Source organism: Aspergillus puulaauensis, chromosome 8 (genome assembly GCF_016861865.1).
Source record: "Aspergillus puulaauensis MK2 DNA, chromosome 8, nearly complete sequence".
Lineage (NCBI taxonomy): Eukaryota > Fungi > Ascomycota > Eurotiomycetes > Eurotiales > Aspergillaceae > Aspergillus > Aspergillus puulaauensis.
The window spans coordinates 376,540-403,113 of record NC_054864.1 but is presented as its reverse complement, the minus strand read 5'-3'; the positions used below and the strand labels follow the sequence as shown (position 1 = coordinate 403,113).

The 26,574-nt window shown below is 49.9% G+C and overlaps 9 protein-coding genes across 9 annotated transcripts; 5 read left to right on the top strand and 4 right to left on the bottom strand.

Annotated features, from left to right (window-relative positions):
* Positions 1-62: 62 nt before the first annotated feature.
* APUU_80155S (bifunctional ornithine acetyltransferase/N-acetylglutamate synthase) lies at positions 63-1,517 on the bottom strand (the record flags this gene model as incomplete). Its single annotated transcript, XM_041696404.1, has 2 exons — positions 63-975; positions 1,036-1,517. 2 exons carry the CDS (start codon positions 1,515-1,517, stop codon positions 63-65), a joined length of 1,395 nt encoding a protein of 464 aa, XP_041562038.1.
* Positions 1,518-2,021: 504 nt separating this feature from the next.
* On the top strand, positions 2,022-3,750 carry ORC2 (origin recognition complex subunit 2; the record flags this gene model as incomplete). Its single annotated transcript, XM_041696403.1, has 2 exons — positions 2,022-2,024; positions 2,077-3,750. 2 exons carry the CDS (start codon positions 2,022-2,024, stop codon positions 3,748-3,750), a joined length of 1,677 nt encoding a protein of 558 aa, XP_041562037.1.
* A 150-nt stretch (positions 3,751-3,900) lies between these two features.
* APUU_80153S (uncharacterized protein) lies at positions 3,901-4,466 on the bottom strand (the record flags this gene model as incomplete). Its single annotated transcript, XM_041696402.1, has 2 exons — positions 3,901-4,053; positions 4,116-4,466. The coding sequence occupies 2 exons, from the start codon at positions 4,464-4,466 to the stop codon at positions 3,901-3,903; spliced, it is 504 nt and encodes a 167-aa protein (XP_041562036.1).
* An 894-nt stretch (positions 4,467-5,360) lies between these two features.
* Positions 5,361-6,397, top strand: SNZ1 (pyridoxal 5'-phosphate synthase subunit PdxS; the record flags this gene model as incomplete). Its single annotated transcript, XM_041696400.1, has 3 exons — positions 5,361-5,477; positions 5,527-5,709; positions 5,768-6,397. 3 exons carry the CDS (start codon positions 5,361-5,363, stop codon positions 6,395-6,397), a joined length of 930 nt encoding a protein of 309 aa, XP_041562035.1.
* Positions 6,398-7,738: 1,341 nt separating this feature from the next.
* APUU_80151S (uncharacterized protein) lies at positions 7,739-8,983 on the bottom strand (the record flags this gene model as incomplete). Its single annotated transcript, XM_041696399.1, has 1 exon — positions 7,739-8,983. The coding sequence occupies one exon, from the start codon at positions 8,981-8,983 to the stop codon at positions 7,739-7,741; it is 1,245 nt and encodes a 414-aa protein (XP_041562034.1).
* Positions 8,984-9,509: 526 nt separating this feature from the next.
* Positions 9,510-12,733, bottom strand: APUU_80150S (putative importin 13; the record flags this gene model as incomplete). The annotated part of the gene is made up of 4 exons (XM_041696398.1): positions 9,510-11,831; positions 11,893-12,376; positions 12,431-12,621; positions 12,677-12,733. 4 exons carry the CDS (start codon positions 12,731-12,733, stop codon positions 9,510-9,512), a joined length of 3,054 nt encoding a protein of 1,017 aa, XP_041562033.1.
* A 614-nt stretch (positions 12,734-13,347) lies between these two features.
* Positions 13,348-15,835, top strand: ampp (aminopeptidase P; the record flags this gene model as incomplete). The annotated part of the gene is made up of 10 exons (XM_041696397.1): positions 13,348-13,543; positions 13,607-13,666; positions 13,755-13,920; positions 13,977-14,038; positions 14,092-14,313; positions 14,364-14,409; positions 14,467-15,301; positions 15,355-15,439; positions 15,489-15,533; positions 15,588-15,835. The coding sequence occupies 10 exons, from the start codon at positions 13,348-13,350 to the stop codon at positions 15,833-15,835; spliced, it is 1,965 nt and encodes a 654-aa protein (XP_041562032.1).
* A 540-nt stretch (positions 15,836-16,375) lies between these two features.
* Positions 16,376-20,247, top strand: APUU_80148A (exocyst subunit SEC8; the record flags this gene model as incomplete). Its single annotated transcript, XM_041696396.1, has 8 exons — positions 16,376-16,796; positions 16,886-18,036; positions 18,096-18,209; positions 18,260-18,691; positions 18,745-18,880; positions 18,933-19,078; positions 19,146-19,253; positions 19,306-20,247. 8 exons carry the CDS (start codon positions 16,376-16,378, stop codon positions 20,245-20,247), a joined length of 3,450 nt encoding a protein of 1,149 aa, XP_041562031.1.
* A 1,070-nt stretch (positions 20,248-21,317) lies between these two features.
* On the top strand, positions 21,318-26,374 carry APUU_80147A (ATP-binding cassette glutathione S-conjugate transporter YCF1; the record flags this gene model as incomplete). The annotated part of the gene is made up of 9 exons (XM_041696395.1): positions 21,318-21,599; positions 21,672-24,488; positions 24,535-24,638; positions 24,693-24,738; positions 24,789-25,573; positions 25,628-25,782; positions 25,833-25,901; positions 25,959-26,050; positions 26,117-26,374. The coding sequence occupies 9 exons, from the start codon at positions 21,318-21,320 to the stop codon at positions 26,372-26,374; spliced, it is 4,608 nt and encodes a 1,535-aa protein (XP_041562030.1).
* Positions 26,375-26,574: the final 200 nt, after the last annotated feature.

The window sequence follows — 26,574 nt, the reverse complement described above, 5'->3', positions numbered from 1 at the left end:
ATATGTCAAGCCATTTTTTTCATCTTGAGCATTCAAAGTCGCTTGCTTCTGTATACATTTAATCAAGTTCTATAATCACCATTGATGGTGACGTACTCGTGGCTGAAGTCGCAGAACCAGTACACGCCTTCTTCGCCGCCAAGTTCACCCTTCTCACCACCACCTAGGTCAACAACAATTTCCAAATCTTCCTCCTGGAGAATGGTAGCAGCACGCTGTTCATCTACCAGCTCCGGCTCCCCATTCACAAGGAGCTTCAGCACAGGACTTCCATCAACAGGCTTGAAGCTAACGCTCGTTCGCTCCGGCACAACAGTTCCCGGCGCAACACCCTGGGTGTATCCAATCGCGCACAAAATCCGACCCCAGTTCGCATCACGGCCGTACAGCGCTGTCTTGACAAGCGGGGACCGGGCAATGGTCGACGCAATAAGCTGCGCGGACTCGATGTCAGGAGAGTTCTGGATGCGGACTGTAACGAACTTGGTTGCACCCTCGCCGTCGCGCACGACGAGCTGCGAGAGTGATTGCGTGAATGAGGTGAGGATCTCTTGCATGACAGCGTAGTCGTTCGATTGGGTGGAGTTAATTGGGGCGCCGCCTGCGGCTCCGTTCGCGAGGATTGCGACGGTGTCGTTTGTGCTAGTGTCGCCGTCGATAGAGATAGCGTTGAATGAACGCGAGACAGCAGATTTGAGGAGCGATTGCAGGGCTGAGGGAACGATGGGGGCGTCTGTAGCAATAACACCAAGGAGGGTAGCCATGTTGGGGTGAATCATGCCGGCACCTTTGGTCATTCCGGCAAGACTGTAGGTACGGCCGGGGGAGGAGGGAAGCGTAAATGTGCGGGAGAGAAGCTTGGGGAATGTATCCGTTGTGCAGATGGCGCGGGCAGTGGTGAGCCAGGCGTCGTGGGTTGAGGATAGGTTTTGCGTGGCTTCGGGGATTTTGGAGAGGATCTTGGAGATGGGAAGGCTAGATGGGGAGCAATTGAGTTAGCGATGTGTACTAAAATCTCGTTGGGAGTATACTTACCGTTGGCCGATGACACCGGTGCTCATGACGAGGGTACCAGACTCGGCAACGCCAGTGTGTTCGTCCACTTTCGTAGCCATGCTTGTCGCATCTTCAAGACCACCCTTGCCGGTCACAGCGTTGGCGCACCCCGAATTGATAACAACGGAGCGGATCCCCTGACCTTGAGTGGAATCAAGAATCGTCTTGCTAACCTGGACTGGAGCCGCCTGGAACTTGTTGGTTGTGAACACGGCAGCCGCAGAACATGGTGTCTCGGAGGAGATGAGCGCGAGGTCCGGGAATTTGGTATTGGTCGCTTTCACGCCGACATGTGTACCGGAAACAGTGAACCCCTTGGGATATGTGCCAGAAGTCGGGATGTACTTGCGCTTGCTAGCTGGAAAGGCAACATCCACAGGTGCGGAGTAGCATCGCACCTGGCCTTTCGCCATCCGGGCGAAAGCAGCCATGGCTGCTGTGGGTTGGGCGGGAGAGGCCATGAGGCTGTTTAGACACGCAGGAAGGTTAGTAAATAACCAACCAACATAAAGGAATAGGGTATCCCGAGCAGTCTCGGAAACCGAGAAGTTTTGACGGGAATTAAATACCTTGTGCTCTAAGTGGAAATGACTCAGAGCTGGAGTTCAATAAGTGACTCGATTTTGTGCGCTCTCAAGGCAATGTGGACGATAAGACCACAGCTGGATCAGAAAAGAACCCTTCCCACAATGACAACGCCCAATTCCCGTGGTTGGCCGCGATGATGCCGTCTGAGAGATCTACCCTTCACGATAGCTGCGGTCAATAAATGCCGCTCCGATATCGCGGATACCGGAGAAACTGTCGGTCCTAACAAGTCGCGTTCCACGCGCAGATCGAGACCCAAGGACTCGAACCCTGAAGGAAGATCAACATTCCAATAAGAAGCCCCCAGTTCTCCCTTGCGTCCGTGCCTTGCAAGCTGTTTTCTTTGAGCTGGCTATAGGGCACCGGCCGTGTCACAAATGGTATTTTGTTCTCTGATCATTCTTCGTAACACCTGCTAAAATGAAACGAAAGCAACCCGATGTTGATGATGAGCTCCCTGCCTCGACACCGAAGAGACAGCGGACTTCGAACGCCAATGGCACCGAGAATGATCATGTCAATGGCGACGGATCGCCTGAGCCCCCGGCCTCGAAACGTGTAAAGAGCACACCCCAGAAACCAACTGCCGAAACACCTGCAGCGCTCAAAGTATCCGGACTGAGAACCCCATCGAATCGATCGAAAGCAAAGGCCTTATTCTCAACACCTACCAAGGAAAATGGCGCTTCTACTCCGACAAGGGCGCGTGCGGACCGTTCGGCGAAGAAAAAGAGTGCTCGATTACTCCTTGAGCAGGATGATGAGGATGTTTGGGACGGAGGCGATCGTCTCGCAGAGGAGATATTAGCTGGCGAAGAGGCACAGGGTGATACCAACGAGCAAGAGAATGAGATGATTGAAACGGTTGAGGTGGATACCACCGAGTCGAAGACAGACAAGAAGGACAAGAAGGACAAGACCGCTGCAACCCCGAAGCGTCGTGCTGGAAGACCTAAAGGAGCAAAGAATAAGCGCTCTCCTACGCCCGAAGGAGATTTGCCGCCGCATGAACGGTACTTTTTCCAGAATCGCGCTGGACCACCACGGACATCAAACAACAACCTGAATAAAGTGAACTTATTGACCCATGAGGACTATTTCGAGAAGCACGCGCAATACCAGGACCCATGCAAGCGGGAAACCGTATTCCTCAACGATCTCCATCGCAGGTCGTTCCCTCAATGGGATTTCGAATTCCACCAGGGATTTAATATTTGCTTATACGGATATGGCTCAAAGCGCCGGCTCACTCACAGTTTTGCGGATTGGCTGTATCGCAAGCACAGCGCAAGTCCTCCGTCCGTCATCATTGCCAACGGGCATACTCCGAACATATCCATCCGTTCCATTTTTGCTACGGTAGTCACAGCCATTCTTGGCGCTGATGTTCCCTCAAAGATGGGGGCTCAACCGATAGAAGTATTGGAATTATTACAGTCAGTTCTCAGGTCGAGACCCCAGCAGAACCCAATAACCGTCTTTATCAACTCTATCGATGCTCCGACCCTTCGTCGCGCAGCGAACCAAGCTTTGCTTGCTCGACTGGCAGCTACACCGAAGATACACCTTCTTGTAACCGCAGACACGCCCAATTTTCTGTTGATGTGGGACCTCAGTCTCCGGGATCAGTTCAACTTTGTATTCCATGATTGTACGACATTTGTACCGTTTGATGCAGAGTTCGATGTGGTTGAGGAAGTTCATAATCTCCTTGGTCGGAAAGGACGACGTGTTGGAGGCAAAGAGGGTGTTGAGTTCGTGTTGAAAAGTCTTCCAGAAAACGCGCAGAACTTGTACCGACTGCTCATTATTGAATTACTCTCAATTGTGGATGACTATCAAAATGCAGAAGATGACGTGGAAGGTGCCGACGGGACAGCAGATGGTCCTAAGGACGAGACAGGAATTGAATTCCGAGCGTTATACCAGAAGGCTTCTGAAGAGTTCATCGCATCTTCTGAGATGATGTTCCGGACACTGTTGAAGGAATTCCATGATCACCAGATGATCACTTCGAGAATGGATACAAGTGGAGGGGAAATACTCAGTGTCCCATTGTCTCGCGATGAAATGGAAGGAGTTCTGGAAGACCTCGTTATGGGTTGATATGGTATTCGCATGAAGCGCATTGGCAAAATTTCATGATACCCTATATATTTTTGTTTGTCTAACCTAAGTTCACCATTCAGCATATATGAACTGTCCTATATATTCCAACACAACGCTTAAATGATTGTGTCTCGTGAACCATCCGGCTTAGAATTGGGCAAAAGCTGCCAGAGCCATGGTGGCACCAAAACTGAGCTTGAACGGCACATGCCGTGAGACCATCTTCTCAAGGTTGACGGATTTTACATATCTCTGCAGTCGGTGCACAGGAAGGATATTGTACCCTTTCGAAGCAGCCCACTACAAACAACGTCAGTACCGCTGTGAGCCTACTTTCGCATTCGAAGAAGCCGAGATCTTACCTCAATTGCTACAATTCCCATGCCAAAAAGTACGACCAGAACCCGAGAAAATGCTCTCAACCCGACTCCAACCACCAGACCCAGCACACTCCCCATGCTCACTTGTCGCATGTTCGAGGCTGTTAATATCCCCGTTTGGCGCACAGTCGTTCCCTGCTTCTTCACCTGTGGATCTTGGGGGTGAACGGCCCAGGCAGTATCTGTAGACTCGGGTCTGCTGTAGGGAGCTGTATAATCGCATTTCATAGGGAGGGCGCGAAAGGGGGAGGAAGGGAGCATAGAGAAGGACAAGCCGAGGCCGATTCCGACGACTGCGGAGGTCCGGGAGAGCGTGAGGAGACCGGATGCCATTCTGGGGACTGGTTTTGTATCAATTGACAATATGGAAAATTAGTTAATGTAGCTTGGAAATATAACAATGAAAATGAAGCTTCAATGTCTGCGAATGTCAACAAGGAGGGTAATATCCTCGGTAGCGCTTTACGTCATGCTGGGGTATTATTGGGCGGTAGATGACGGCAGTATATACTTCGGGGCTACTTTGTTCCGTGCAGGGTACCCGGTGGGCGAAGTCTCAGCGACTCGACTCTCGAGTGACAGCGATGCGCGAAATGGAGGTTGATCTCCGCGTCAAATTCACCCCACTAGCACACCTGCATTCACCGGGTTCCTAACTCCCTATCATAAACGACATGGTCTTCGCTGTAACTCCACATTTCATAGCACCCGGGAAGGCAAATTCGGGATTCCTCTCGGAACTGTGGCGGATCGATACCGATCGATTCCCTTGCTCTCTTTGGACCATCTGTGTTCTGCGGGCAGTCCCTACGAAGCCGACCCCATGGGACAGTTGAATAATCATGAAGTCTCGAAGCCGTGCAGGCAACCAAAAATGCCTTCGGAGTGGTTCCTGAAATCTGGCTATCCCGCGGAAAACTAAGGATCTTCCGAATTTGCACCGCGCACCAAACTTTGGAGGGGTCGCGGCCCTGTGATTGGCGAGCGCCAAATTTCGGCGGGGAAGTCAAATCAGAGTGAGGGGGACGTTTTTCTGGGCCCGAGTGCAACTGAGGCGAACTGAAGATAATTGAGAGCTTTGAGGTATATATTTCGGTGACTCACGCGCCCTTCTTCGACACCACCCCACGTTTCCCTCGCTTCCTTTTGTCGTGCTCTTCTCCGTATCTCTCGCTCTCTTTGCTTTGGAATTAGACTTCATTCCTTCCAACCCGATCATCCCGTACAATGGCTTCCCAGGCCCCCGCGACCAATGGAGCTGCCTCCAACGACTTCACTGTCAAGGCCGGTCTGGCCCAGATGTTGAAGGGCGGTGTTATTATGGACGTTGTCAATGCGGAACAGGTATATACTCATGACATCCATCAATTGACTGCAGCTCTGACTCTCTTAGGCCCGCATTGCTGAAGAGGCCGGTGCCGCCGCTGTCATGGCCCTTGAGCGTGTTCCTGCCGACATCCGCGCCGAAGGAGGTGTCTCCCGCATGTCCGACCCCTCGATGATCAAGGAAATCATGGAGGCCGTTACGATCCCAGTCATGGCCAAGGCCCGTATTGGACACTTTGTTGAATGCCAGGTTTGCTATCCATTCTGTCCCATGTAAAGTTTCGGCGCTAACCGGAGCGTGTCTGCAGATCCTCGAAGCCATCGGTATTGACTACATTGACGAGTCCGAAGTCCTCACCCCCGCCGATAACGTATACCACGTCACCAAGCACAACTTCAAGGCTCCCTTCGTTTGCGGCTGCCGCAACCTAGGCGAGGCTCTCCGCCGCATTTCGGAGGGTGCTGCCATGATCCGTACCAAGGGTGAGGCCGGCACCGGAGATGTTGTTGAGGCCGTCAAGCACATGCGTACTGTCAACGCTGACATCGCCCGTGCCCGTGCTATTCTCCAATCTTCCGCTGACCCTGAGCCCGAGCTCCGTGCTTATGCTCGCCAGCTGGAAGCTCCCTACGAGCTTGTCCGCGAGAGTGCCGAGAAAGGCCGTCTTCCCGTTGTCAACTTCGCTGCCGGTGGTGTGGCTACCCCAGCCGATGCTGCCCTCATGATGCAGCTGGGATGTGACGGTGTCTTTGTCGGCTCTGGTATTTTCAAGTCTGGTGATGCGAAGAAGCGCGCCAAGGCCATCGTACAGGCTGTAACCCACTACAAGGACCCGAAGGTTCTCGCTGAGGTGAGCCAGGGCCTTGGGGAGGCCATGGTTGGCATCAACGTCGCACAGATGCAGGATGCAGACAAGCTGGCCAAGCGGGGCTGGTAAATGTGCTTGCTTTGACTACATTCTTTTTGTGTTTCGTTTTTATGAGCGTTGGAAAAGTTAGTGTACCACGGTATACTTGTGGGTGATGTCAAGGCCTTCAACTTCCTGCATTAGATTCTGCGGTCTCCGGGAGGCCAGCATTGTATACTTTATTCAGAATTACGATGTATGAGCACATGGAGTATTTTAGACCATTGTAGAGTATTAAGCATGCTCTTCCATCCATACTCGGGCCACGCAGCTTCCTTGCAAGTCTATAATACTTCCCCAGGCCGCAGTTTCCTCTTGGAGCCATAGAAGCCCCCCGTTATATCACAACCCGAAAAAGGAAGCTGCCACGGAGATGGAAGCCACTCAGGAGGAAGGAACAGGCAGCTACGCCCAGCTTGGCCCTTAGTTCAATAGTCCACACCTCGCTGCACCAAGTTGCCCTTTTTGATACCATTGGCCACTTATATTTATAACCAAGAGCCGTACGTTTCTATTTACATATCAATATCTACCTATACAGTTATACAGTCCTTCGCGTTCCGAATACGAACACCCCAAGCGTCGGAATATCCCTTCACTGACAGCTGCTTCTTTTTCACGACGATGTCGCCTAGCGTTCATTCCATCCGTGAACTACCTGCTCAGTTAATATTGCGTAGCCTACTTGAATACCCGGATGAATCGGAGTATAGAAATGGAGAGTCGCCCGAGCGCAAAGCCACAAAGGACCTAGCCTCTGCACTGCTGCATTTAGATTTTACGGCTAGTTGCCTGTCGACTCTGAAGAGGATAACCAGCCTGAGCAAGATCCGCCACCAAGCCGAGACTCCCAGAGCGAACAAGATCCCGTGGGAGAAGACAATCTACAGCATACAAAACCTCTCCATTTTATCATACCCTTGATTTAATCTCGCTTCAATGTAAGCGAGTATCGAGACCCAGAGTTAATTCCCTCTGATTACTCAAACGATGCGGACGACGAAAGTGAACCATCAGAGGAAGAAATATCATCAGAAAGCTCAGAGAAACCAAGGCAAGGCTGGAATGAGACGAATCGGGCAAAACAAAACAAGCGAGTGAGAAGAAATGGTTTCAGCGATAAATGTCCAACTAAGCGTAAGTTAAACCCTGACAAAAGCGAATCTAATATGATCATATAGGAAAAGGTTTAGGACTCCGCAGTAAACAGCGCCGAGATCGATAATAATGAGCGCCCTTGTCTCATCCGAGTTACGTTTACCCTGGTTATAGTTTTAACTATTCTGATATCGGTCGAGGGCAGCCCTTCATTTGAGGAGTGAGTTTGGGATATAGATGGCATATAGTCTAGTCTAGAGCTATTACATACTATCACCGTCGTTGAGTGTGTGCCCAGCGCACCCATCGACGAATACATTCATCAACTCTCTTTAGAGAATCCCGTTCAGCAGCCACTTCAAACCACTCCCTATGCTCCTTTCCGCATTCTGGGCACTGCCCTAGGTCGCGCGCTCGAATATCCGCCAACTCAATATGGATGAGTCTCTCCACTCGGTGAACATGGGGTACCTTTTTTCCCGGCTCCAAGCCCTTACCAACACCTTTTCCATTGCCGCGTCTCGACGACGGAGTGTACGGATAGTACCGAATAAGTGTAAGATGATTGGAACACTGCCTCGTCCACTCATTTAACCTTCGAGTTATATTATTCGTCCGACCAATCTTCAACTTCACCGTTCCTGGGCTGTTGGGCGTTGGATTCGACGACAGCGTATTCAAGTCTCTTGCCCGGATAATGGCGGTGTTGCTGCGTCGGATTTGCTCGGGTGTTTCGTCGCTGTCATCGTCGTAATCGGGGTCGTCGTCGCCGTCGATATCTATGCCCCTATTTGCTAACGGGACGAGAGACAAGGCGATGTCGGACGGTGGTGGAGCGGACCTTGATGATGTTTCAGGCGTTACCCAGAACATGTAGATGTAGCCTGGTTCGTCGGCTGCGGATATTGGTTTTGCGAGTTCAGCTGCGAGAAGGGAGGCTGCTTGCGGGGAGAGAGTAGATGGGATCCATCTGCTGGTTGATTTCTGAGGGGGTGGTTTTGTTGTCGATGGTGGGAGAGGTGAGACTTGGTTCATTTGTTGAGGAGGGCGTCCCGGGACGGGTGGAGGGCGCGGTGCGCTTGGTCTTGGGGCCGGCTCATCGTTTTCTTCTTCTATGATATCGAAACAGCAGAATGAGCGTTTGGTTTGTTTCTTCTTTGGCGGGTACGGTGGTTTTTGGGATTGCGGATCGTTTATATTGAGGACACCGAGGCGGTCCATTAATGTGTCGATGCTTGATCGTCGCCGGTTTTGCGCGGGGTCTGGTTTCCATGTTGGTTGGCTCGGGATTGACTGGGCTTGATCTTTGTGTTGCCAGCAGTAAAGGGCGGTAATGTCTGCATTTTGGCTGTTGTTGACTCTACCGGCCGTCTTTCTTGGTGGTGATGAATTGGGCGACGAGGCCAGTGACCGGCGGCATGGATGGCCGCTAGAAGTGATTCCACGGCATGTTGTTGCTGGATTTTTCGAATCCGAACGGGATACTTTGGATTCCGGGGTGTTGTTAAAGTACGGCATGGGTGTTGTTATAGTGTATGCACTGGGAAGTGCAAAGCTGGATGGGTAGGGCTGAATATAAACGTGGGAGAAATACCATATTCAGCCTTGTCTGCAATTTGTGAATCGCACCGCCACAGACTGGGCGAAACTCGCACAGGGCGTAAATTGTCAGGCATTCACCGACGTTAAGAATGATTTTTAGGTCCGTGCAGGGCTGTTTTATTGGGTGACAGGTGTTGTTGATGCCTGGTATGTGCACCGCCTCAGTGGCTGATGTTTGTACATATTGACCCACTTGAGCTATAATTATCCCAACATTGGGCTTCGGGTGTCGTGTGATTAAGGGAAATGAAACGGCAAGGAGTTTGGTGAGTTCGCAGAGCCTGATAGTACCACGTCAGCGTTGGCAGAAATCAGCTTATTTATTATACCTACTTGGTAATCCCCTTGCTGGAGGATGTAATTCAGGTCTACTTGCAGCCGTGGCCAAATGAAAGCTCTTCATGTTTCATGATCGTCGTGAATTGCGTCAAGTTACTGATATCTAGCCAATATAATCGAAACCGGCTCCCTTGCATTTGACCCAGAGAGTACGTACTAACTGGAGTGTTTGCTGTCTGGCGCCTCGTGCGGCGAGCAAAGACGAGAGGAAGCGTTGCCTCTCTTCTGGCGAAGGGACGTTGGCGTGTCCTTGGCCTGTATGGTCGTTTCCTATATCTGCCAGTGCTGCTGTGATATGTGGGCGTGCATGGCCTAGTTGTTTAAATACAACTCGTCTGAGCACATCTGTGAGATGCTCAATGTCCGATCGGGCACACCGACCCGCCAATTGTGTAACGAGTATGCGGCAAAGCGCCGGCAGATAATTATGAATTGTTTTCTGCACAGCTTCGGCGTCGTTGGGGAGGTTCAATACGCTTACCCAGAATTGAGAAGCAGACCGAAGAGGGATAGGCTCTGGGCCTTGCAATGAGAAGAGCGTGAAATTTGAGATTGTTTCGATAACTGGTGGCCGTTCTCCAACTCCTTGAGGAGTGTATGTAAGCTCGAGCAAGTATGGATGATATTTCGGAAGTAGGCGAGTAAGAAAGTCAATCCCGCTGTTCGCAAGTTCCGGGTCATAGAGCTCTGGCTTCTCTTGCACCAAGGAAAATGTGTTGTATACATGAAGGATTAATGCGACAACTTCCTCGTTTACTTTGTGTGGGTGCGAACTGTGGGAAGCTAGAAATGCAGAAGCTGTGCCCATCACCATATCAGCGCCGGAGGTGCCTAGGGGTATGCTTTTAACGAAGTCAACAGTCAATGTGGGTGGAAAGACGAATGGCCCCTTTCTTTCAGTAAACCCAGCCTTCAGAATATCACATGTCGCTTCGATAATGGCCGCATCGAACGGAAAGTCCATCACAAGAAGCCGCATGCATTGCATTATCAAGTTTTGTGACACAGCGCCATTCCCCGAGTTCCAGTACGTAGGTGGATACGGGCCGTCGTCCTTTTCACTGCTGAGATCCAATATCACTTCATTATCTGACCTTAGGCCTTTTCCTATACTCGCAAGGCATCGAAGAACCATGTGACCGCGCATGCAAGCCTGTTCTATAGACCCATGTGAAGCTTCATTCCGAGCAAGCTCTGCTTGTTCGACGAAAAACCCTAGGATTCTCTCAAGGAATTGAGATTTATCTTCATCAGCGGATAAAGTTTGTATTATCGCAGCGATGCCTTCTAACACTTTCTCCATTGTCTGAGCAGTAGCAGTGGGCTTGAGTCGAAATATCTCGAACTGACTGATGAATGCGGGAAGCTCAACTTTGAGAGCATCGCGGCACGAATTGCAGAGATAGGATATGGATCTAGAGGCTGCTGGGGCGCATGATGCAACATTCAGAGATGCAAACAGAAACGTGAGAACCCGAGGAAGCAAAGCATGGGTGCGTTCGAAATATGATCGGTATCTCCCAAGCATATCCACTAAAGTTTGGCGAGCTTTGTCGGGGATCATGACCTCACTGTCGTCGCATAGACGGGCGAACTCATCAGAGAAAAATATTGCGTTTAAACAATCGTCAGCGTGCTGGTTCTCATCAACAGCCTCCGAGAGTTGGGCAACACAAAAAATAGCTGACTCGAAGGTTCTCCAATCCTGGCTTGCTAGCGAAGACCTTGCATGTTGTTGAAATACATGTATCAAATCTACCCCAAGTATGGGATAGGCGGCAAGGAGGAAATCACACACGTCTCGCCGAAAAGACCCAAATTCGGCACGTTCGTCGTCGCCCCATTCTCGCAGCTCTTCTCCAGTGGGGTACTTGAGCTTCTCGAAGCAGTCCAAAGCGGCGCGAGCAAGATTTTGCTTAGCAGCTTCAGGACCCTTTCCTTCCTCGGGATCTAGGAATTCTTCCTGGAGGTCATCGGCTGCTTCTGTCCACCACTCAAGGGCAAGAGGAGACACAGAGTCGTCTACCGCCGCGTACCCCGGAGTCTTGAGCAAAGTATGAAGGAGTGTGATGATTTTTTCATGGCTCTCATCTAAAGGTTGTGTAAAAAGTCGGGACCTCTTTACTGTCGAAAATGACAGGAGTAACTCTATGAAAGTGATATTTTCGTCTTCGAAATCACCTTCCAGGAGGGAGGAGATGTGGGCGGTTCCGGAATCACTGATAACGTATTCATGAATAGCTGCCACGTGGTCCTGTGATAATACGGGTTCAAGCCATCCCATGAGCTCAACCAGAATATGCCCAGCGGATTTTGATAAAGCCGGTAAATATAGGCTTCGAATTACGCAATTCGTAGCTGGTACCAATTGAGACACAGGCATGGCATCATGCAGTTGGAATGAGCTTCGAACAGAGATCCAAGCCTAGCAACATAGAGTTAGATACTGGTATAGGAACGGCATAACGGAATGAGGCAAAACTGACATGGTAACAATTGATAGCTTCTGTTCCAAGAACCTCGTTAGCAATAGAGCCACCGGAGGCGCTATGTTGCAATATTTGGGAAAGGACAAATCCCACGAGTATGAATGCATCTCGGATATTCTCAGAAATGCGCCGGGTATCTCCAGCCTTCCGTGATTCCATGCCCAGGCGACCCGTCTCCTCTGCTAGAATATTTGAGAAATACAGCAAGGAGATAATATGGCTCTCGGACAGCGCCGGAAGGATATTATTTTGTAAGTTAAGTGAGCCACAGTCTTCCTCGTGGACTTTCTTCCCATTTGCTAAAGATGCACCTAGGCTTAAAATTGCGCGGGTCCAGGGCGCATCTGTCTTCAAGAAGATCGTTGCCAGGGTAGAGGCCAATTTTCGTATAACGACGCGCTCTCCCCCATTGACCAAGACTACATAGTGATCAATAAGCCGGCCGATAAGCTCACGCGAATCGTTCTCAGCCAGCCTGTACCTGCAAAAAAGTGAGTAAGATCTCCAGTACAATTGCAGTAAGGCAAAAACAGACCAGTCATGGTTGACCTTGACGGTGAAGGTTAGCGCGCCAAAGAATCTCAAGTCTGTATTATCATCCGTGAGGAGGGTATTTGCGATAATCCAAGCTTGCGGTCCTTTTTGAAGATTCTGGAGATGCTCCTGAATAATCTTGATCTTGGCGGGGTTACCCGTGTTTGCTGGATCATAAAGTTGAGAAACAAGCTGGAAATTGCTAGTCAGCTTATAATCCGACTAGTAGCAGGTCGTTTCAGCTTACCGTCCTTGCCTCATTGATGAGGATCTGGGCATCTACGGCCTGGCCTGAGGGGTCCATGGAGACGGCCGAAGCACCTGGGGAAGTGGACAAAAAGGCTGGAGACTTGACGATGCCGCAGTGGTATAGATGGACCGATAAGAAAAAGGGTCAATCACGTGCTGATAACAAGGAGGGGGAAACGAATTCCTGGGGGGGAGAAAAACCGTGAAATATCACTTAGTTACGGGGAATTTGGCTGTACCTCATATAACTGCTGATAATTATGAGTTACACATCTTTTTTATCAAACAAGCTTTTGGCTTCCACCAGTACCAGCCCAGAGAGTTACTCAAGAGGATTGTCAAGGCCTGCTATCATCTGGTAATTTATGTAAAGTTCCGGTAAGAGCTCACTCTAAATTACGCTGACTCCACACCAACATTGCTGTCAACTCCAATCCCGTCTTATCAAGGTCCGGTTGCTTGCTGCTTCAAACCTCGAGCTCCAGTCTTCCGAGGCCAGCGTTTTTTTTTTTTTTGTATAACACACGGATAACCCCACAATCACCCATTCTCCATTGTGCTCTTGTTGTCAGCGCATCGTCAATTCTGTTGAAGTGCACTTACTCGTCTTGCCATCGAGGTATTCTACCTAGGACACGTGCTCGATCCGTTTTCTAATTGCGTCAGTCGATGCTCTTTTCCCGTCCCCCAGCTCGGCTTTCCTGGATTCTAGCTTTCCGGCCAACTCAAAGCCTGCCGCGCTTTGGTCCGAGGTTCTTCTCTGTATCTACCCCGAGATACACCGTCGACATGGGAGCCGTGGATACTTCCAAACGCCTGTCCAGCTTGCGGCAGTTGATGCAAGAGCACAAAGTCGATGTATATAGTATGGCATCCCATAGCCCTTGTACCAGTTTGGAATCAAGCTTGACTCTGACTTTTATTGCAGTCGTTCCCTCAGAAGATAGTCACCAGTCGGAATACATTGCGCCCTGTGATGGTCGTCGAGGTAACCTTGCGCCCATTCCTACCTTCGAAATACGCGACAACGCCTGCAATCACTCTCGAGCGCCATAGGCTTACTTCTTGATATATAGAGTTTATTTCCGGGTTTTCTGGTTCTGCTGGAACCGCCATCATTTCCCTAAGTGAGGCAGCTCTATCTACCGATGGCCGGTACTTCAACCAAGCGGCGAAGCAGCTGGATAACAACTGGACCCTTCTCAAGCGAGGTGTTGAGGGTGTCCCGACTTCACAAGAGTGGTATGGATTACGTGCTATCCGTTTCTCAGTACGTCAGGAACTGAATGCCTTTGTAGGATAGCCCAGCAAGCCGAGGGTGGTAAAGTAGTCGGGGTTGACCCGGCCTTGATCACAGCTTGTGAGGACTCAAAACTCTAATTATGTCTAAGAAAACTTGCTAACTAGCTACAGCGGCTGCTCGCAGCCTCTCCGAGGCGCTTCAGAAAAGCGGTGCTTCATTGGTGGGCGTGTCACAAAATCTTGTTGATTTGGTCTGGGGTAGCGATCGGCCCGCACCTCCACGAGAGAAGGTCAGGGCTCATCCTGAAAAGTATGCAGGAAAGAGCTTTCAGGAGAAGGTGAGCGATCTACGGAAGGAATTGGAGAGCAAAAAAGCAGCTGGCTTTGTTATCTGTACGTTGAACCCGATCTTTAAGAGAAGTGCGTTCTAACAACACTTGTAGCCATGCTTGATGAGATCGCCTGGCTTCTTAACCTGCGAGGAAACGAGTAAGTTCGCACCTCTATTGCGACAATGCTCTCAGCCTGACACTGGATGATTTCTAGTATCCCCTATAACCCGGTCTTTTTCTCCTACTGCACCGTCACTCCGACAACCGTTGAACTTTATATCGAGGATGAGAAGTTGACACCTGAGGTGAAGGCACACCTTGGAGACGATGTTATTGTAAAGCCGTACGACTCTATCTTCGCAGACGCGAAGGCGCTTAGCGAAGCGAAGAAGCAGGATCCTGAGGCTCCCTCTTCCAAATTTCTTCTTTCCAACAAAGCTTCGTGGGCCTTGAATCTGAGCTTGGGAGGTGAAGAACATGTCGACGAGTCTCGTAGCCCCATTGGCGACGCAAAGGCTGTGAAGAATGATGTTGAATTGGCAGGCATGAGGGCTTGCCATGTTCGTGATGGGGCTGCCCTAGTCGAATATTTCGCTTGGCTCGAGAACGAGCTGACCAACAAAAAAACGACTTTAGACGAGGTTGATGCAGCTGATAGACTGGAGCAGATCCGATCCAAACACGAGCTGTTTGCAGGTCTCTCTTTTGACACCATCTCCTCAACCGGCCCTAACGGAGCTGTCATCCACTACAAGCCTGAAAAGGGAAGCTGCTCAGTTATTGATCCCAACGCTATCTACCTGTGCGATTCCGGGGCCCAGTATTTGGATGGAACTACAGACGTAACTAGGACATACCATTTCGGACAACCCACTGAGCTCGAAAAGAAAGCATTCACTTTAGTTCTCAAAGGTTGTATTGGACTTGATTCCGCGGTATTCCCGAAGGGTACCAGCGGGTTTGCGCTTGACGTTTTGGCTCGGCAATACCTGTGGAAGGAGGGACTTGACTTCTTACATGGAACAGGACACGGCATTGGCTCCTATCTGGTAATACCGGAACTTTCGTGAGACCTGCATTGCACCACGCTGACTGTTTTTAGAATGTGCACGAAGGCCCCGTAGGAATTGGCACCCGTGTCCAATACACAGAGGTCCCTCTTGCACCCGGAAACGTTATCTCTGACGGTACGCAAATTGTATCTACACCATTAGGTTATTTGACTAACCACTGCAGAACCCGGCTTCTACGAGGACGGCAAGTTCGGAATCCGTATTGAGAGTGAGTTTTTTGCTGCTATGGCCCCCCGAGATTGATATACTGATGCCTAGATAGATGTTATTATGGTACGTGAGGTTCAAACTACTCATAAATTTGGTGAACGACCGTGGTTGGGTTTCGAGCATGTCACAATGTGCCCTATCGGTCTCAACCTGATTGAGCCCTCACTTCTCAGTGACTCTGAGATCAAGTGGTTGAATGATTACCATGCGGAAGTATGGGAAAAGACCCATAAGTTTTTTGAGAATGATGAAATCACTCGTAACTGGCTTCAGCGTGAGACTCAACCCATCTCAAAATAAGAGGGTTTTGAAGGGATACGGGGTACCGTAGATAGATATTGGAAGAAATATCCATACTTGAATAGAGAGCCAACCATTGGGCCAGTCCTTAACCCGAGATTATTCACCTTCTCGATTTACGAGTTGTACATTGTCGAGTAGTTCCAAGGCTGCCTGCTTTCATTCCCCATTGTGGGACGTGGCTGGCGGCCTATGTGGAGATCGCCTGACCACTTGGAAGTTGGGATCTGGGCAGCTCAATCGCTGTCCTTCCGATGCAACGGCCTTTTACCAGCATTCACGCCCCCTCCAACCCTCTACATCTTGACGGATCATTGCGCCTATTTATTTGCGATTGGGCGCTCTCGCAGATTTTGCCCTGAATTCCAGGTCGTCTTCCGTCCTTTGGCGACGATGCCCGCATCCCCTACTTTCTGAACCAGATCGACCCCTTGACACCGAGAAGCCGGCACAGGCTCGTTTATCCTTCCGCCGACTCGCCCCGCACATGAGGACTTGGTAATAGTCTATACCGATTCTCGATACTGCTAAGAAGTTGGTATGAGTGGCAGGAGTGGCTACGCGAACGGCTACGGGTACTCCGACACCAGCCGCTACGATCGCGGTGACGGCGGATATGGCAACAATAGCAATCTGGGTGTGAATGGATATGGCGCCGGCGGGGGAAGAGACCGGCGCCCTGGAGGTTATGGCGGATTCTACCCAGAAGCATCGCAACAGCCCGCTTTGTCACCCGCCGCTTCGCCGGAGCGGCGCCGCGACAGATACGACCGAGATGACCGCTCCTACTCCTCGTCGCGATCACGGACACGTGGACCAGACCCGGAGAGAGAAAGGAGAGCCCAAAATCCAGGTGACGGGAGTGGGAGGTCTCGGAGAGAACCCAGTAGGCCAGGAAATACCAGCAACCAGGGCGGAGAGCGGAGGGCTCCCACTGGCGGGAGAGCACAAGCTGTTGAGGGTATGTGTTGGGCGTGCTTCTCTCCCCTTTTCTTTCTTTTCTCCCCGATATTCTTGACGTATTCTAACATCTAAACCCTATCTGCTCAGATGTTCTACATTCCATCCAGCGCGAGTGGGATTTCGTGGCGACGGACAACTGTGTACCGGTGCAGGTTGCTCTGCAATTGATGGACACCAGCACGCTCGGAAAGGCAGAGCGCGAGCCCGATTTCCTTAATGTACATCAGACAATTCAGCAGACCCTCAAAACCATCGTCAATGAGCACCACCAGGGCTTCAACAGTTCCATCGGGACATACCACAAAATCCAGGCCAGCATACAAAGCTCCCAAGGGCGAGTCCGAGGTTTGAAACATGCGCTAGAAGACGCGAAAGGTGGATTGATGTCTACAAAGCCTGAGTTGAAGGAGTTAGCGACATCTTCTCAAAAATATGACGACATAATCCAGTTGTTCAGCCAGATCCAGGAAATCCAGTCTCTTCCTGAAAAGCTTGAATCTAGGTTATCTGACAAGCGGTTTTTAGGTGCCGTGGAAGTGCTTCATGACGCCCTCCGGCTTCTACGACGCTCAGAGCTTGAGAACATTGGATCTCTTGGCGACATTCGTGCATATTTCGAAAACCAAGAGTCTTCTATAACTGATATCCTAGTCGAGGAATTGCATGATCATCTTTACCTCAAATCACCTTACTGTTCTGATAGATGGAAGCCCCCAACTCAAGAGTCGGACAGCACGGGTATGAATGGGAATGGGGCAGGCTCCTGGGAGCGGCCTGTTTATGGATTTCTCGCAAGGCTTGATGCGTCCACACCCATGGTGGAAGACGCCTCCCGAAATCCCGAGGCCGACACTTTCTCTTACCTTCAACTTCTTATCGAAGCTCTGAACAAAATGGGTCATCTGGATATTGCAGTTCATCGCATCGAGCAGCGACTGCCGGTCGAGCTCTTCACGGTAGTCGATAAAACGAACGCGGAGATTGATTCACGTTATCCAACTCCACGAGGTTCTATGGCGCAAGATGGAAAGACCGACTCCCCGACGGAAGTGATCGAGAAGCGGGGCCATGTTCTATCCGAGTTCCTGTGGACGCTCTACGCGAAGTTTGAATCAATTGCAGAGGGGCACCGTGTCATTCATGACGTGATAGCAGCCATTGTAGAACGTGAGGGTATACCAAAAAGCAGCTCCCTGGCTGGTGGATTTAAGGAGCTGTGGAAACTTTACCAAAGCGAGGTATGCAAAATAACCAATGGTTTTGAAACCAACGCTTTACTAACTCTATGCACGTCTAGATCCGGTCGTTGATGCATGATTACTTGGCTACTGACGGCGATTCCATTAGGCCAGTAGATGAAGAGGCTGATGCGCGGCGTCAGCTCTATTCGGGATATAGAGACAAGAACAAGGTACGCCTTCCCGCAACACTGTCATGGTTGGTTATGCTGACAACCTTCAGAAACTATTCAAATTGTCCGAGGCTGGCCGTACAACGGAGATGAAGGCCGAACAAAACGAATTGGACGAAATCCTGAGGTCTTCTGTTCCTGGTCTTGTATCCAAATCGGAGGAGAAATCAGATGAAAGTCGACCCTCGGACGCTCGGCAGGGTACCGGCCACAAGATTCTTATTGAACCTAGTGTATTCAATATGAGCCTCCTCTTACCGCCGTCGCTCTCATTTATCCAACGACTCAAGGATGTTGTTCCCGTGGATTCCGATATGGTGACTGGTTCTCTTACCTCATTCCTCGACGATTTCCTTGTCAATGTCTTCTTACCGCAACTCGATGAGACCGTCACCGAGCTTTGCACCCTCAGCTTCATTGCACCGGATGCTTTTACGGAAGACCCTCAATGGTCGACAGTCTCACCAAAACCACTGTTCAAGGTCAGTAGTAGTAGCCCTTCATATCGATGGAACTTTCGCTGATTCACATTTAGGGGACGGTGAAATTCATATCGATTGTGAGAGAGTTCAGTAGAATGCTATCCAGTATCCCTCACGATCAAGCATTTACGCAGCTCCTTCTCAGTCAAATAGTGACGTACTACGACAAGTGTTGCGGATGGTACAAAAGTAAGGATTCGCAAAACTCTTCACCTCGTTCTTCTTATTAACTTGTCTAAAGCCATTGTCACAAAGGTCTCACCCCGAGGAAGAGGTGGTGTCCAGCTCAAAGCGGCAGCCGGTTTTGCTGAAACTGGACCAATACGCGATCTCGTCGTCGAACTATGGCAGGGATCGGATCCCAACAAGCAGGAAGTTGTTGACAAGGTACTTGATTTGCTAGTTTTTTTTTTTTTTTTATCTATGATACTAAGATATATGCTAACACAAACAGGAAACCGGTCTTCTGATAAAACACACAGATACAACACCGTTAGAGCCCCTCGACATTATATCTGACCCAAAGTCGGTGGTGTCACTTTCCCTCCTTCATAATAGCATGGTTAGTACTTGCCAAGTCATTGCTTCTAGCGATGTAACTAATAAGGGTATAGCAATGGCTTGCTAGCAACCTTGCGAAACTACGACAGCCGGTGGTGGACTCACGACCATCGCAATCGGGGTCCGGGACGGCAAACCGCCGCTGGACGCTGATCAGCGCCATGAAGCCTAAACGCGATAGTATAAATCAACCTATATACCTTCCATTGAATCACGAAACCGCAACCGCATTCGACACCACACTCCAATCATTACGCGACCTCGCAGTCATTTCAGTATTCGCTTTACATATCGATATTAGATGCGGCATTATCCATATGTTGACGCGGACTATGGCCGGTCCAAATCCTCAACCTATTCGCACCTCAGAACCCGCTACTCCCGCCCCACCGCCTAGTGGTGGTTGCTGGCATCTCCTAACGAGCCAGCCAACTGCAGCATCACCAGCGATCCTTGAGTTAAACAAAGATTTGATCAGTTTTGATACGAATATTTCAACGTATCTGGGAGCTGCCCAACGTCAATTTATCACCTCCGGTCTCGCTCAGTTCATAGACCGAGTCTTCGTCTCTAGCACCCGCTACATCTGGGCCATGAATGAGAACGGCGCATTACGACTCCAACTCGATGTCCTTGTCTTGCAGCAAAATCTCAAGAACGTTATAATTGACACCGCAGAAGCGGAAGAGTATCGTGAGGTTGTTGCTCTACCGCGAAGCGCCAAGTTCCTCGACTGGTTCCTAGAGGGGGCCGAGAAGGCACTCGATTACGCGAAAGAAGAAAAGGAATATCTGGCCGCGAACCCCGGTAAGCCGCTTACTGTGGATGGTGAGCCGTTCAGTTACGAAGAGCTCAAGGTTCTTGTTGACCTTTGCTTCTCGGAGATACTGAGGGGCCCGAGAGGCGAAGACAACCGGGAGGATTTCATGGCTGCGAAGAAGGCCAGTGCAGACGCGCTACTAAGGTTGAGCGAAATAATGTGGGATTCTAAATAACCTACCGAGTCTGTTTTAGCGAACGAAAACGAATCAGTTTGTACGTCAATGATATCCAAATAGAGGCTGTTATAGGAGCGCTGGTTTCCCTGGCAGCGGAATCAATATACATATCTTGATAGACACGCTTGCATAAGTATGGTCCTATAGTCTACACCGTAGAATCGAGTATACAAATAATTGGAAATCGCCATTGCATCGATTCGCTTTTCTTCCTGTTTGAATTATGATGACAAATATTTAGGGAGTTCTAATAGCAACTAGTTTATGCAAGAAATCTATGATACACTGCATAACCTGGCTCTTAGTTGTTTGTGCTTGGGACTTTGAAATATATAATTGGACGAGTCAAAAGCACCAAAGCTTGAAGCACGAGGCGCCGGAAAGGCTGAGTGGAACAATGGATTCATTACATCATCGCTCATTCAGAACTTACATGAACTTTTTGAAAGCTGTGTCTTCACGAATGTATACCGTATTATATTTGGAGTCCTAAGGGAAATTTTGAACTGCAGCTTTTACCGAGACCCAATTCGACCGAAACTTTTGGAGCGGCCGTTTTGCTTGCCGATTCGCTGCAATCTGCAGAGCACTGACGGCCGTCGTATAGTACGCATGCCAAGGATCCCGCAGGATTCTCTCCACAGCGGTGAGGGTGAGACAAACTCGCTTGTGAGTGTTGACTCACGCCAGACGCTTGATCTGACATACTCCGCATGTTTCGTTCAATCAGCAAACAGAAACGTTGCAGAGGAGTCGCTCTGGAGTCAGTTCAAGTAAAAACTGCGATGGTTTCTCTGCACGAAAACGGGTAGATCGGCCGATGCGCTTAAGTCCGACGTCTCCGGTTACCTACCAAACCGTAAACGTTCAAGCTTCGCCATCCGTTCGCCTGGCTTTTAGTAAGCAGTCTCCAAGAGGTTGTCACTCTTGGGTTCTTTCTCCGACTCTCGCATCCATCTTTCTCTGTGATCGCGACTCTTGCTTTTGCTCGGCCGTTCCCTCATTCTCCTTCTTCTGTGTGCTCCGGAGGAGGAAATAGAGGTGTGGGTTACACATTCCGGGGAAAAATGCTGGAAGACAGCTCTCAGTCGGTCCTCGGGGAGATCGCCCCAGGATCCCTGCCGCCGACCTCATTCCAACCTGCGAAGCTCCAGCCTTTCTGCGGCAATGTCGAAGGTTGGGGCCCTTTAAGCCGGTTCAGATTCGACCTTACGCCATGCTTCCTGGACGTCGGCGTCTCGTTGGTTGCCGTGTTCGGGTTGGTTTTGGGAAGCGGTGCTATCTGGTTTCTCTTTAAGAAGCGCATACCACAGCCGGTGTCGAAGAACTGGCATTTCTATGCAAAGCTGGTTCGTCTTCTTGTCCGCGCTGGATGCCGTTTATATTCATAAGCTGACATACCCTATTTGTAAATCGTCTAGGTTGTTTTATCCGGCTTGTTATTTACTACCGCTCTACAAGCAGCAATTCAAGCCGAAACCTACACCAACTGGTTTGCTGACTTCCGGTTCTGGAGTTCCATCCTTGTCTTTGCCTCGCTGGGTGTTATCTTCACCGTACAGTACTATGAACATTGGCGCAGCAGACACGCAAATGGCGTTGTCCTCTTTTACTGGCTTTTCTTCGTTATCGCATACGCTGTCAAACTGCGGTCGCACGTAGCTCAGAAATCTTACAATGACCAACTGCCATACTTCGTCTGCGTCAACGTCAGCTTGGGCCTTGCAATTCTGGAATTTGCACTGGAGTATTTTGTTCCGAAGAAGCAGAGTGCCTATGATGCCTTGGGTGACGAAGATGAATGTCCGTATGAGTATGCGGATGTATTTTCCGTTCTTACCTTCAGCTGGATGACGCCTATGATGAAATTCGGATACAAAAACTTCTTGACGCAGGATGACCTATGGAATCTTCGCCGCCGGGATACTACCCGTACCACCGGTAGTGCGTTGGAGGAGAACTGGGAATACGAGTTAGAGAGAGAAAAGCCCTCTCTCTGGACGGCACTATTCAAATCCTATAGTGGCCCTTATATTCGTGGAGCAGTTATCAAGTGCGGAAGTGATATGCTTGCCTTCGTCCAACCGCAACTCTTACGAGTCCTGATTGATTTCATCAACTCGTATCGGACCCCTGAGCCGCAGCCGATCATCAGAGGAGTCGCTATATCCCTTGCCATGTTTGTGGTCTCCGTGACCCAAACGTCATGTCTTCATCAATATTTCCAACGGGCATTTGATACCGGTATGCGTGTCAAGTCCGGCCTCACTGCTATGATTTACGCCAAATCCCTCAAGCTTTCGAGTGAGGGGCGCGCATCGAAGACTACCGGCGACATTGTTAACCATATGGCCGTGGATCAGCAGCGCCTGTCTGATCTGACCCAGTTTGGTACGCAGCTTTGGTCCGCACCTTTCCAAATCACTCTTTGTATGATCTCACTTTACCAATTGGTCGGAGTGAGCATGTTTGCTGGTATCGCTGTCATGATTCTGATGATTCCGCTTAATGGTATCATTGCGCGAATGATGAAGAAGCTCCAGCTTATTCAGATGAAGAACAAGGACGCGAGATCCAGGCTAATGACTGAAATTCTAAACAACATCAAGAGCATTAAGCTTTACGCCTGGAACAATGCATTTATGAACAAGCTGAGCCATATCCGTAATGACTTGGAGTTGAATACCCTTCGCAAGATTGGAGCAACCCAGTCTGTTGCAAACTTCACCTGGCAATCGACGCCGTTCCTCGTTTCGTGCTCCACGTTCACTGTCTTTGTTTTGATTGAAGATCGGCCTCTGACAACATCGATTGTATTCCCGGCTCTGACGCTCTTCAACCTCCTCACATTCCCACTTTCGATCCTCCCCATGGTTATTACCGCAGTGATTGAAGCATCTGTAGCTGTTACACGTCTGACAGATTACCTGACTGCTGAGGAGCTTCAAGCTGATGCCGTGAAATACGAAGATTCCGTCACCCATATTGGGGATGAGTCTGTCCGTATTCGCGACGCAGATTTCTGTTGGAACAGGTACAAGGACGAGACGGCACTGGAGAACATCGATCTAAGTTGCCGTAAAGGAGAGCTTAACTGCATTGTCGGACGTGTTGGTTCTGGAAAGTCTTCTCTTCTTCAGGCCCTTCTTGGTGACTTGTGGAAGAAACAAGGCGAAGTTATTGTTCGCGGACGCATCGCCTACGTCGCTCAAGCCGCTTGGGTTATGAACGCTAGTGTCCGAGAGAACATTGTGTTTGGTCATCGCTGGGATCCCCAATTCTATGATTTAACCGTAGAGGCATGTGCTCTGCTCGACGACTTCAAGAACCTGCCCGATGGCGATCAGACCGAGGTTGGAGAAAGGGGTATTTCTCTTTCTGGAGGACAGAAGGCCAGATTGACGCTCGCTAGAGCCGTATACGCTCGTGCTGATATCTACCTCCTGGATGATGTTCTATCGGCAGTCGACCAGCATGTTGGTCGTCATTTGATCAACCATGTTCTTGGACGAAGTGGTATTCTCAGCAGCAAGACGAGAATTCTTGCTACAAATGCCATTCCTGTTTTGAAGGAGGCGGACTTCATCGGTCTACTCCGCGACAAGACATTGATCGAAAAGGGTACATACGAGCAGCTGATGGCCATGAAGGGAGAAATCGCCAACCTCGTTCGCACGACCATGAACGATTCGGACGACGAAGGCTCTGGTGCCGAAAGTCGCGGACTTGCTAGCCCTGAAAGCTCAGAGTCTGCGACTATGATCGAAGACCCCGATTCTGAATACTCTGATATGGACGAGGCTGAACAGCAGATTGGCTCTCTTGCCCCAATCAAGTCCGCTGTTGGCCGCAGAACGAGCACTGTCACATTGCGCCGCGCAAGCACCGTAAGCTGGCAAGGCCCTCGACGCAAGCTTGGTGACGAAGAAAATATTTTGAAGAGCAAACAGACCCAGGAGAGCTCGCAACAAGGCAAAGTCAAATGGAGCGTGTATGGCGAATATGCCAAGAACAGCAACTTAGTTGCTGTCGGTTTCTACCTCTTCACCCTCGTGGGTGCGCAGACAGCACAGGTGGGAGGAAGTTACTGGCTTAAGCACTGGACTGAGACGAGTGAAACGCAGTCAGATTCGTCGAGTGCTGGCAAGTTTATCGGTATTTATCTGGCTTTGGGTATTGGGTCATCTGTGTTGGTCATTTTCCAAAATTTGATTTTGTGGATCTTTTGCTCTATTGAGGTATGTGCAATCAAAGAATTCCGAAGAAATCCACTGACTGGAATAGGCATCCCGGAAGCTTCATGAGCGGATGGCGTTCTCTATCTTCCGTTCGCCGATGCGCTTTTTCGAGACGACACCATCTGGACGTGTCCTCAACCGATTTTCTAGGTAAGGGAAAGCAAGAAACACATTGAGTAGGGGGTTTCTAACGGGTGTTTATAGTGACATTTATCGTATCGACGAGGTTCTTGCCCGGACATTTAATATGGTTGGTTTGTCTGCATACATCACAATAGATATCTGCTAACGGCGACCTAGCTTTTTGGAAACTCAGCCAAAGCAATTTTTACGTTGATTGTTATTGCTAGCTCAACACCTCCGTTCTTGATTCTTGTCCTTCCCCTGGGATACATCTATTTCAGCTACCAGAAGTACTACCTCCGCACCTCCCGTGAATTGAAGCGTCTTGATAGTGTCACGCGGAGTCCCATCTTCGCACACTTCCAGGAGTCACTTGGAGGCGTATCCACGATCAGGGCCTATCGACAGGAGGAAAGATTCAGCATGGAGAATGAGTGGCGTATGGATGCAAACCTCCGTGCTTATTTCCCTTCAATCAGTGCCAACAGATGGCTTGCGGTTCGCCTCGAGTTTATCGGATCCATTATTATTTTGGCGTCTGCGCTGCTTTCGATTGTTTCGGTCTCGACCGGCAGCAAGCTGTCTGCAGGAATGGTTGGTTTGGCTATGTCCTATGCCCTCCAGATCACCCAGTCTCTCAACTGGATCGTGCGACAGACTGTCGAGGTTGAGACCAACATCGTGTCTGTCGAGCGTGTGCTCGAATATGCCAGCCTCCCGAGCGAAGCGCCTGAGGTCATCTTCAAGAACCGCCCAGCAATCGGGTGGCCGGCGCAAGGCGCGGTGTCATTCAAGAACTATAGCACGCGCTACCGCGAAGGGCTTGACTTGGTGCTCAAGGACGTCGACCTGGACATCAAGCCCCATGAGAAGATTGGTGTTGTTGGGCGTACAGGAGCTGGAAAGAGCTCACTAACACTAGCGCTCTTCCGCATCATCGAGGCTACCAACGGTGGAATTAGGTAAGGGCTCCTCTATCTGGTGGCACTCTAGTGGTCTTAACTAACTCTCTTTAGCATTGATAATCTAGACGTTTCGACAATTGGTTTGTTCGACCTTCGGGGACGTCTTGCCATTATTCCCCAGGATCCAGCCATGTTTGAAGGGACAGTGCGCGACAACCTGGATCCTCGCCATGTGCATGACGATACTGAACTGTGGAGCGTTCTTGGTACGTTTGGCGAGGCGCATAAGTGCAAACTATTTACTGACTGTATGCAGAGCACGCACGACTAAAGGACCACGTTTCTCAAATGGAGGGTCAGCTGGATGCGCACGTTCAAGAAGGAGGTATGTAGCTACCATAGTCCTTGCATCGCGCTTATATTAATTAACCCGACCACGCAGGCTCCAACCTCAGCCAAGGCCAGCGCCAACTGATTTCTCTCGCCCGAGCGCTCTTAACTCCCAGTAACATTCTCGTGCTTGACGAAGCAACGGTGAGTAACGGCTTCACCGATATTTGTTTTTTGTTTCCCCGGCCGTTCCTAACCCAACAATCATAGGCCGCCGTTGACGTTGAAACGGACGCACTTCTCCAACGCACGTTGCGCTCGAGCATCTTCCGAGACCGCACAATCATCACGATCGCACACCGAATCAACACGATCATCGACTCCGACCGGATCGTGGTTCTAGACAAGGGCCGCGTTGCTGAATTTGACTCACCAGCGGCGCTGATCAAGCAACGTGGAAAATTCTACGACCTCGTCAAGGAAGCGGGTTTGCTTGATAGTGACGGCAACGCAATTAATGTACAGTGACTGGATTAAATTTACCTTCCCTGCTGCTGCTGCATCTTTCAGCCCAAGGCAGGAATCGAAGGAGCAAAAAGTGAAAATAAAAGGAAAAGGAAAATTATAATATAAAAGTTGTGATGTTTGATTTGTTAAACAAATGTTTGGTTGGGTAGTGGGCGTTTTTTTCTGGGTGGTTTTTTCAACTTTGTGTCTATTGTCTATAG